Genomic DNA, 11,853 nt, shown 5'->3' with positions numbered 1-11,853 from the left:
AAGCTACCCTTTTCTGACTGAGAACCACTTTGACCGCACCACTGCGAAAAGGTCGTTGTCCTAGCACGGGGCCAAAAGGGCATCCATGGGCGGTGGGCCAATGTGCTTGCTCAGGCAGCACATACAATAAATTGGAAACGATACAGAGAAGATTAGCATGGCCCCTGCGAAAGGATGACACGCACATTCGTGAAGTGTTTCTACATTTTGAATTTTCTTTCTGCAACAATCTAGAGTGACGAGTGTGCTGTGACAGAAGCTGAAATTCAAACTTTACCAAGTGATAATTAGGCCCTAATCTGCCTTGAGTGGACATGCTTTTTGGTTTTTGGGATAAAGTATGCCGGCAGGCTTGTAAACGGAAATGGAGTTGCAGCTGCTATACAAGCAAACATATGTAACATCTTTGCCAAGATCAAATATACACAGTTAAATGCGCCAAAGATTGTGAGAGCATTCATATGGAAGCTCAGTATATGAGAGGGGGCCATGCCATTATAAATCTTCAGAGCTCCGCAATAAGCAACACCATGTTCCAGACAAAACCTCTCCTTAACACAAAGGATCTCCAAACGCTGTCATATCACAGAGCTGTTTTTTGGCATTTTTAGTTTTTTCACCCTGTCCTGGTCTTGCTTGTAGGCTCTGAGATTAATGGGAATGGACACATCTTCCAATAGGTTAACTTAAATGTATTAACCAAAGAAAAACTAAATGAATAATGCATAAAGTGTATATATCAGTCATATCAGTACCATCAATGTGGCTGGGTGCAAAAACAGTGTTGAGGTGTTGAAAGGTGCAAACAGAAACAAACAGATAAATAAATTAATAGCAGCCAAGCATAGCAGGCAGAGAAGGGCATCTGGGCCTTTTCGTTATTGTTGAAGAACACTCAAAAGTATCAGTATGGGACCTGCCAGGCCTACCGACCTCAGTCTGTAATACATTGTGCCTGTCAGACTTTAAATAGCCAAAGCGCCGCCCTAATCAAGTACTTATCCTTCAGTCCCTGTCTAGGAACTTACAGCCATCACATTGTCTGCTCCTGTCACCCTTTTCAATCACCAGAAGACTTGAGCACACAGAAACAGAGATGCTTGTGTGTATATTTGTTTAACGTACAGTATACTTCGTGTTTCACTCCAATAAGTGAGCGGTCCTTCACAGATCAACTGATTCCACCAGCAAAGAAACCAAGATGATTGGAGCTGATAGACCTTTGGAAGCCTTCATCTGCTCTACAGCTTCTGAGTTTGAGATAACTTTATCCACCCGGTCTTCCGGTGAAATCATGCAGGTTTGCTCGTTCCTAGTCTGGTCCCTCATCCTTAATCTTGCCACCATAGTTGACCCTGCTAGAAGCTAATGACTTTCAGACTCACAGGAACATGCAAGCCTCTTCACCAGGTAGATAATTCATAGGAGATGGGTACACCATCCATAGTAGAGCAGTCTGTCACAGCTGACATAGGCTTTTTAGTCAACCTGTCTGGGAGGAAACCCACAGAAAGGGTCCAGCTGGCCACCAGGATCACACCAAAACCTTCTTGATGTGAGGTAACAGTGCCTACCACTGCACTGTGCCGCTCTAGTTTATAGCTCATCGTTTTTAGTTCTCCAACAACACAAAAACAGGAGACACTGGGTTTTTATTTATTCATTTATTTAGTTTTACTTTGGTTGTATTTTTCACAGGAGGACTATGTGTGCTCTCTTGCAACAAGAAACAAAAACTTTGAATGTGTGTGTGTGTGTGCAAAATCAGTGAACTCATTTTAAATTTGAAAAAAAGTTGTTTTTTCTGTTAAAAAACAATTAACATTATTGATTTGGTATAGAAGTTTTATAATGGTGGCTTGTGTTAAAAAATTACAAAATGTCTTAATACAGGTATGATGCCATGTCACATCTTTTGAACATTCAAGGTTACAAATTGATCTATACAGACAACTTTTACATGAACATTGCTGTCTTGAGAAAACCTCACAGATACAGTGTTTTGAGGTCATTAGCCAACTAAAGTGTCTTACTGTGTAAAATTCAAAAATAAACGCCAGTGTGAGGACTTACTTTCTCAGATCCTGATAATGATGATAATGATGTGGCATTATTTAACAGCATGTTACACAAAATATTCCATTTCCTGTTGAGAAATACAAATGCTTAAATTCCCAGAGACCCACAAGAGTACAATCGAATGGATGGTCTGTTTCTCAGAGTCTTACAGTAGATTTTTGTGGGTTACTGATGTCATTTATGTAACAACAACTCTGTTACAGAATAATAATGCAAAAATGAGACCATTCATAAAAGACAAGTTGTTGATTACTTTTTCATTTCTGGATAACAAAATGCTGTATATGTTATAGATACTAAGCAGTGAATAGCCTGGAAAGTAGCAAAGTATGTTTCCATTTCTACAGAAGGAATGTTAAAGACTGAAAGAGCAGCTTGTCATAATCTACCTGACTTCACATAGCTTCTTCCCGATTAGGAAATGAGCTGAGCCAGTGTTTACTGATTATCCCCAGTTAAGCCCAGGCTTAAGTGGCATTTCCCTCAAACATGAACTGTACTGACAAAAGAAAGGCGTCCAGGTCTTCTCCTGGACTTTAAGAGCTAAAGGAGACTACCAGTCCCCCCCAGTGATGCAAAGGGCAATGTTGTGAAATTTGTTGCTTTTTTAAACTTGCACACACTTGCAATGCAATGCTACAGAATAGAGAAGGTTTTCAAATTAAAAGACCGTTCATACCAGTACATGATTGTGCAAGTAGTATACCAAACTAGAGTGTTCCATTTCAATACAGTGGCATGTTTTCTAGCACTGGTCACTGAAGGGAACCTTTTTGGTATTAAACAGAAAACTAATCAGTGGTGATGTTTCCAGAGGTTGATGCATTTTACTGACCTTCTTCAGACACTCAAGTTATATGACATCGCAAAACATGTTAACTTAGATAAAAATTTAAATGGCAATGATTTAGGAAGTGGGATGAGGATATGTTTAGCAAAACTCTGTCACAGATCACAAGACAGGTGTAATTTATTAGTAGCAAATATAAACCAAGATATCATTAAAGCATTGTAAGCATGTGGAAAAGTAAACTTTTTATGTACACTTCAGTGCAAAGGACATCTCCTGATAAAGCTCTTGCTGGCAGACACATGCTGCAGCGAAAGGGAACTGGTAGCAACTGGAAATGCGGTCACCAGAAAAATCAGTGTTTATGTGACTAATTTAATTTAATTTAGTTCAGCATAATGGGTTTTACATAATTCTGGAGGCTGAACAGTCATTGTGTTATGGTCTAGTGTTGTAGTTAAGATCAGCTAAACAAAACCAGAGCGTACTGCGACCGAGACAAGACCAAGACCAAGACCAGAACCAGACCAGTGCAGTTAAACTGAATTTGATAATAGTGGTTTGCATTATTGAATTTATTTCCCAATAAAAAGTCCCAAAAATAAAGCAAAAACTGAAAGTTTTAATATAACCAACACGAGGCACCTGATGGCCGGTCTGAATTTAACTGTAGGCCTACTACACTATATAAGAGTTATTTAGGTTATTTCATATTTTTGCAGTAGACTTGAACACTAATATGGTCCCTTTACTTTTACTACTATGGGTTAGTCAGACAGCCATTTTAAAAATCATGACACTGCAAGATGGTTTGGACTGAAGGACAGTTTTTAGCAGCACAGGAAACATATTAAGTGTGTGGCAGTAAATACTGTAGATGAGCTTAATATACTGAAGCAGAATTTAAGTCTGACAGATTGCAAAAGGTTTATACCATTTTAACCGCCGTTTACCATATGGATATATAGAAATCCTTCCACCCCTTATAAATGCAAAGCCAAAGTAGTAATTTTGGCCTGTAGTTATCCATATTGCAGTAAGAGCTGAAGATGTTGATGTGTCAAGTGATTACTGTAACTACTGTACAGCAACAATGGCACTGCCTAATGTTATATTGTTTTTTATGGTCTTGGCTTTTTCCTTTTGATTTTTCTGATAATGTTATAATTATAGGAAGAATAAGGAATAGAACATTTTGTTGTACTTTTTGTTTAGTTTATTTATTTTTTTTTTCACTGCACCGGTGGCACTTCTGCATGTTATATTAACTGTGCAAGTGTACGCTAACAGCTAATTATTGATATGATGTTTCAGGCTACTGTAAGTGATGAGTCCATCAGGTTTGGTTTTAAACTTGGGCCAAGATGCTCTACAACTGACAAATACTAACTACAGACTGAGCCCAGGTCTGTTTTGTTCTCAGCACTGTCCATCAATCAAAGTAATAGATCTGCACAAAGATAGCGCCAATGCCTTTGCGGACTGGACAGAAGTTGTAGATTAGAGCTTGATCTTCCTCCACAGGACTGGGAAAGCTGTGGTGGTTCTTCATGGCTGCAGGACAGAGGGAGAAACAGGGGAGAGAAGAAAAGAGTCGTAGCAGAATGTTGCGGTTAGGCTTCAACAATACAGTACTGAAGTCGCTTCTTTCCATTGTAAGACAAACACATTTCAGGTATAAATGAGCTCTATTTATCTTATACTTGTGAGGACAAGTACTGACAATTTCAAGCATAACTCTTGATGTTTAAAACTTAATCACTGAATAATTTTAAACTTAAATCTGTGCCTGACTCAGTATCATAAGCTGGTGTCTAGGTAGTCTTGCTGATTGGCAAATGATTTTTGGAGAACATATAGAGTAATTATTGCCTGAAAATAATTTTGGTATAGTGCAGGAATGACTAAAATTAACATTTCAAATGAATCAGATTCAAGAGTAGTGCTTGCAAAAAATAGAAATGGACAAATAAATAGTGCTGGAAACAACCTGACCAAGGTAATGACACATTTAGTGGAACCATGTTACCTTCAGTGACAAAGAAGCGAGCAGTGTAGAAGCTGGCTCTTACTGCAGAGGTGGAGTGATTCATACCCGACTTATTGATCCACTCAAAGGGACTTTTCTCTGGATGCCACTGCACCGCATAAAATGGGTAACGGTAGGCTGAGGAAAACCAGAAACGCTGTCAGCAAATTGTCAAACTTAAACACAGAAAAGTTCCTTGTGTACTGAATTTATTTTTAAATTGAACCACAATGATCTTTACCATCATCACTCTGATTCACTAGTTCTAGAATTTAGTTTAATCTGAGTAATGATCATTGTTGCTTTCATCATCTTGAAAATAACAGTAAGGAAAAAACAAAACAATGAGATGAAAGCACAACAAGGAAATGGTGGAAACCAATGTTGTTTAAAATTCTAGAATACTCCAGTTACCTCAAACTGCATCTGATGGTCTGCAATAGTTAAAACCAGTCTCTTGCTTATGGGACTGACTGTCCCATTAGATGATGGTGCCCTCTAGTGGACAGTTCTCTAAATGCTAAACAGTATTGCACAATGTATTTGCCTCTAACAGGAGCTCAAACACTGTGCTCCTGACAGTTGTGTTGTGGACCGTATCAATGAAGCGTTGCTGAAATTCCAGAGTATCCAGTGAGGAACGGTACCTTCCATGGTGGAGATGAATTCTTTCTTTCCATCAGTGTTAGTGGACAGGACCTTGTAAAACTTCTTCAGCTTGGCGTTTCGGCTGTAGTTCTGTTGGTTCAAAGAACATCTGTAAAATGGCCTGTGTGTGCTTTGCCTCTCCTATAGACCAAAGAAAACTAACTCTGAATTTTGTTCAAACTAAATGAATGGTTTGGTCCTAAGAGGTGAGTTAGAAGCTATGTTTAGGAAGAGGTTAGCTCCAAGCATCTGTAATCTCAAGCCACAGATGGAGACCATGCATGGTTTACAAGGTCACTATCACATGACCACATGACCAGCATGCCTGGCTACTGGTTGATGTAGATTAGTCTGCATGCAAAAATATGCTCAAAGAAAAAGAAAAACAAGTTGAAAATTACATGTGTTCATATATGTAGCTGTTACAGCTTGGCATGGTGGTGTTTGTCTTCTAAACTAAAGACCATGGGTTCAAACTCCATCCATGCCTTAGGGGTTTATCTGCTCCCCTGATAAAACCAGTGTCATAAGATAAACCTGAGGGGCTGTCTTTGAATATTTCTGAAACAAGTACTACAAAGTGAGCATAATAGCTTATTCAGCTAATTTTGGGTGCGTCTCAGGTTTTCTGGTACCACATAGCAGGTTCACTTTTAACTGGGCCGCACAGCTAAACTTCTCCAGAGCGGGATCAGATCAAAACCTGTCAGCAGCCCAACCACTGATCAATCAGATCACTGGAAAAACTCAGGGCTCATACCTGCTAGACAAGGACAAAATAGTCTACATTAATGTGATGGTTTAAAGCAGAGTGACCCAAAGCTCCACCTCTTTTAGATGAACATGCTCATAAGCCCATAGGAAAACCCAGACTTAACAGAACCAGTTGATAACCGGGGTCATGGTTCTAGTTATCCAGGGTGCTCAATGTTAGGCTCAGTGAAGCCAGAATCAGTTAAACTCACTTTGTGCTACGAATCTCTGCTTGTTAAAGACAGAGATAAATGAACTGAAGGCACAAGGAAAAGTGATGAGACTAACTGCTATATTTGTGGCATGTTTTCATAAACTGTTCAACATAAACAGTCACTGCATCTTGACATATTTATGTCACAGAGAAGAGAAGACCCTGATCACCAACAAAGCAATGTTCTTAAACAGAGACAGGTTTCTGTCTCTAGCCCTACACAATCAGTAAGACATCAGATCTGAGTGATTTGATACCACAACTTCATGCAACAGAAAGTTTACAAAGTAAGGGTGTTAACATGTAGACAATAAACAAACATTATGTGTAAAGAACGCTGATGACTTAACTTTAAACAATGGGATGGAACAACATGGAACAAGTGGCAAACAAAAAGAAGAGCAGGACATACCTGAGTGGACAGACTCCACATGTGGAAGTTGGAAGTGATGTTTTCATCAGCCAGAGACTGCATCAGATCCTTGGGGAAGCTCTGAAACAAACGGCTGGACTTGGCCGCTACGAGACGGATGCGGGTTTGTGCAGAGGCAGACAAACATGAAGAGCACAGCAGAGAGAAGGGTTTGTTTAATTTTTAGAATAGTCAAGTTAATATTTGTTTTGATATTTAGTATCATTAATGCTGTTGACTGGAATCAGCGCTCAGAGGAGAGGGAACGCCAAGTATGATTTAAAGATTAAGACTTACAGCAAAATGTTGTAAGGTGAACTTAATAAAGTGGCATAATAACAGTCTTAGGATGAAAATTATACCAGCTTTGAGCCTGCCCTGGATGACTTCACAGCAATTTCATGCGGTGTCACTGACAACCAGCTACAGTGATGCCGGACTATCTGCAGTGGAAAACAAACCACCTGGCCCCAAAAGTGAGCAGAGTAGAGCTGAGCCTGTACCAGGTGGTGGAAAAGGGGCTTTTCTTACCAAAGCTGCAGCTAAACAAAAGCTTAGCTGTGCACTGTTCTGTCACATTCGAGTGGGATCTGCCCACAGGTGGATACGCCCTCATCTTACCACACTCTACACAATGAGTGATGTTGCTAAGGCTCAAATACAGATCATGTTTTGGCAAAGCTGCATCCCCACCCCAATACATTTTTGTTGACCACAACTCTTCAGTCTTAAATAGCTAAACAACAGATAATGCTGAGATCATTGTCTCAGTTCAGACAATTAGTGATGGGAACTGAGCTGGAGCTTATGGCTCTGTTCCATTCATTTGTTTTAATGTGTTTGCGATGTAATCTAAGCGCTCAAGTGCTCCGGTTTCAGGTCCGTCTGTTTAGGAGGGTGAGGTTTAGCTACACACATCAGGTGCAGGAGCAAAACCACAGGGCTGTGCCTGTGTTAATTTGCACTTCAGAATAGAATTAAAGTATGTTACACACACGGAACTTGTTTCCGGGACAGAACCGATGGCAGCCATCTGCGGCACCAACTCAACCAATCAGGGAAAGAACACTTTGACACAGGGACTGCCAGCACTGAGATTCGAACCTCCAACCTTGTGGTTGGGAGACAACTGCTCTACCCACGGTACCACAGTAGACGATGCTTACTTTAGAAAGTAAGCACCATGATTTTGAAGTAAATTTCACAGGCAGTGAAATCTGGGCACAAAGATAAAAAGAATGGTTCTCTGCCAGGACTCGGAGCCCGTTGTTCCTATCAATGAGCCGTTGAATAGAATCGGATCATTCGTGAACATAACATTGCTACTACCCTTATTAGTCCACACTGAGCATCAACTGGTGCAAAACAAAAACAGATCTAGAGTAACTGGAATTAAGAGGGCTTTCATCTTAACCATAAAAGAATAAGCGGTTTACAATTATTTGTTGAACATTGCATTGAAACCCTCAGTAATAAAATCAAATGATGAATCGCGATTCAAAGTTTCTTTGTTTTTTTTTTTTTTCATATTTCAAAAATGCGTCAAGGATTTGAGTGTTCAAAGACAGAAAAGTGCAGATGAGGCAAGTGGACAGACGCACAGCAGAGGACCGGGACAGAAAAGAATACCTGGTGTGAATGTGAGAGGCAGAGTCACAGCCTTGGTGTCAGTGAGGGTGAGCAGGTTTTTGTTGGCTGTGATGACAGACAGCTGCTGGAAGCCCTGGCAAGTCCCCCAGAGAGGGAAGTAGTCTCCAGCATCATTGGCCTGAAGGGGATAAGAGTGAGGGAGGAAACGATAACAACTGTTTAACCATAAAATGATGTGATGGCATTATCTACACATAACACTCTTCTTAAGTGCTTCACTGGGATGCATTTGCACACACACAACCTTCACAGCAGTCTGGGTTAGACCAGTCAAGTAGTTATCGTGTCTTTTAGTTTGTACTAAAAAGGGCATGTTTGGAAAAGATCTGTTTATTTGTGTAGTCAGAGTGGATTTGGTTTCCTGTCACAAACGCATTAGGAAGGGACCTCTTGACTGACAGAGGAGGAACAGTTAACGCAACCAAAAACGGTGCTGGTTTGAGATAGAGCTATAAAAAGTGAACCTGTCATTTGGAATATCAAACTAGGCAACCCATTTGACACTAAAAGCAACTAGGCAAACCATTTGACACTAAAAGCGACCCTGTCGTGTCTTTAATTGTGGAGCTTATTTACCTCAGCTTGGCAATCTGTCTTACCTTCAGAGCCAAGCTGTAGAAGATCTTGGCAGCTCGAGTGAACTGTGATGTCTCAATATCTACATCTCCTCCTGGCAGCAACAGCCTGAAGAAAGACCATTTAGGGAAGTATTAGATAATACATCAAAGATCTGCTCCAGGGTGTCCCAAGAGGCAGGCAGAAACTTGTTCTGTCATTAATAGCTGCTGAACTCACCCATTTATTGAGAAGAAGATCTTAGTATATTCTTCTTCTGTGAGATTGATTCTGGTGAACAAAGACATAAAAAATGATGAGGCCCATGAACTACTAACAGAGTCAAATATGTTCCTAAATGAATCTGGATTAAAGCAGCAACAGGTGTAGATACATGGCACTTAAAAAAAACATCATTTTAACTTTGGACACATTTTATTAATATTTTTACGTCTCTGGGTAAATCCAAAATTCCCTTAATTGCATCTTGGTCCTGCCCATGTAAGACGTCAGGAAAATCTGCAAGAATGCCAACGGACCCAGACATGTTTACACAGACAAGGGCTGCAGTGTGTGGTCATTTTTCTCATTTCTGCTTCATGTGATTGTTCCTCAGACATGTGGGTAGAAACCCTCTGTATAAAAAAAGCATTTATCACACAGTTAACATAAAATTCACCAGGGCCCATATTCACAAAGTATCCTAAGCCCAGAGAGTGCATTATCTAGTAAAGATAAAGGGTTTTCACAAGAGCTCCTAATGTGAAACTGGTGTATGGAGGCTTAAGCAGGGAATAAAGTGATGGGTGGTGGTGAGCTCACATCTCCCACCCAACGTAATAACGCCATAACGCTAGAAATGAACGTGGTCACAACATTAACATATTTGACAACTACAGTGCAGCAGCGATGGCATGTTTGTTTCACTCTCCCATCAGCAGAGAGATCACACAAACTATTATGGCCTTTTCACCTCTCACATTCTGATGCACTACATCTCATTTTCACTGTATGTTGGCAGCTTGCAGACTGCCATGGTAAATAAACCTAAGTAGTTAAATATAACTACAATAATCCTGCTGATTCCGGCTCGGCCGGACCTGCTGCCACATAGGATGAGTAGGGCCAAGCTCCGCCTCCAACTCAGAAAGACACATGATTGGCTGAACTGTTGCATTTTCTAATGAGGGTTTAAAATAATTACAATGTAAATAAAAAATAATACCAAGAGCTCCAAGCAACAAGCTAGTAACACCACACCCACAGACTGAGCATTACTAGCTTGTGTCATGGGGCCCTTGGTCCTAGGCATTATTTTAACAGGAAACCAAGTGAGAGACTTCATTTCCAAACCTTGCTGAAGTGAAAATAGAGCTACAAAATGACTGCTACTGAATGTAAGGACGTTCCTTTGGTGCAACATTTCAAACAATCAGGCATTTGGATTAGCCAGCCATGGGCGGAGCCAAGAGGTGGCCAGGAGTCTCACTGGCCACCCAAAAAATCTCACTGGCCAATCCTATGCCACCCCTGCCAGATTGAAAATTTGATGAAACAATGTCAAATTGTTGCCTTAAGGAGAACTAACATTTCTCTGGTGCTTCAGGCGTGCATAAATCCTCATGAGTGCCCTAGAGTGCAGTGTTGGGGCCTAACGTCATCAACTGTTTTGTTTCTCTTCTCTGTGACATAAATATGTCAAGATGCAGTGACTGTTTATGTTGAACAGTTTATGAAAACATGCCACAAATATAGCAGTTAGTCTCATCACTTTTCCTTGTGTCTTCAGTTCATTTATCTGTCTTTAACAAGCCTATTTATACTGCTTATTTTGTTATACTACACAGCCTTATGTTGGTTTACTGTTTTCTTGCCCCTTGCATGGTGATATGTACATGCACATTGAGAGCCGATGTACCAGAGTCAAATTCCTCGTGTGTCTGACACACCTGGCCAGTAAAGCAGATTCTTTTTCTCCTGCAACAGCCAGTAACCTGTTTAGCCAAACTGATAACAGTTTGACACTTCCACAGAGTTTTGTCTATAGATTTTAAAGCTACCCCTCCTTGAACCGCCAGCTTATTGTGGTGGAGGGGTTTGAGTACCCGAGTGATCCTATGAGCTATGTTGTTGGGGGCTATATGTCCCTGGTAGGGTCTCCCAAGGCAAACAGGTCCTGGGTTGACAGGTCAGAATACAGAGCGGTTAAAAAAACCCTTTATGAATAGAATTCAATCAAGGACCGTGACGTCGCCCTGCATGGCGCAGCCGGGGCCCCACTCTGGAGCTAGGCCTGGGGTTGGGGCTCGAATGCAAGTGCCTGGTGGCCTGGCCTTCCCTCACGGGGCCAGGCTGGGCTTAGCCTGAACGAGCAACGTGAGGACGTCCTCCCGTGGGTCCACCACCTGCAGGAGGATCCATAAAGGGTTGGTGCACAGTGGATTGGGCAGCAGTCAAAAGCAGGGGCCCCGACGACCAAATCTCTGGACATGGAGACTAGCCCTGGGGACATGGAACGTCACCTTGCTGGTGAGGAAGGAGCCCGAGCTTGTGCAGGAGGTTGAGAGGTACCAGCTAGATATAGTCGGGCTCACCTCCACACACCACTTGGGCTCTGGAACCTTACTCCTCGAGAGAGGCTCGACTCTCCACTACTTATAAGTCTACACACGGAAACCTGATGGAGGAGCCCCAGAGATAAATCAAGGGATGAGAGTTGTCCT

The 11,853-nt window shown here is 41.2% G+C and overlaps 1 protein-coding gene across 1 annotated transcript in view; it reads right to left on the bottom strand.

The window, feature by feature from the left end:
* Window positions 1-1,654: 1,654 nt before the first annotated feature.
* The window catches only part of LOC109972403 (gamma-glutamyl hydrolase), a 17,177-nt gene continuing 6,978 nt past the window's right edge, over window positions 1,655-11,853 (bottom strand). Inside the window, exons 3-9 of the mRNA XM_020621228.1 lie at window positions 9,371-9,421; window positions 9,175-9,259; window positions 8,555-8,693; window positions 6,926-7,032; window positions 5,546-5,636; window positions 4,899-5,036; window positions 1,655-4,423 (exon numbers count right to left, since the gene is read on the bottom strand). Of these exons, the coding sequence (XP_020476884.1) occupies window positions 4,302-4,423; window positions 4,899-5,036; window positions 5,546-5,636; window positions 6,926-7,032; window positions 8,555-8,693; window positions 9,175-9,259; window positions 9,371-9,421 (733 nt within the window). The 3' untranslated portion in view covers window positions 1,655-4,301. The remainder of the gene's footprint in view (window positions 4,424-4,898; window positions 5,037-5,545; window positions 5,637-6,925; window positions 7,033-8,554; window positions 8,694-9,174; window positions 9,260-9,370; window positions 9,422-11,853) is intronic.

This window comes from Monopterus albus, unplaced genomic scaffold, assembly GCF_001952655.1.
Source record: "Monopterus albus unplaced genomic scaffold, M_albus_1.0 scaffold255.1, whole genome shotgun sequence".
In the NCBI taxonomy this organism is placed as follows: Eukaryota; Metazoa; Chordata; class Actinopteri; order Synbranchiformes; family Synbranchidae; genus Monopterus; species Monopterus albus.
Note: the sequence above shows the minus strand (reverse complement) of the source record. Positions and strands in the feature narration are given on the sequence as shown.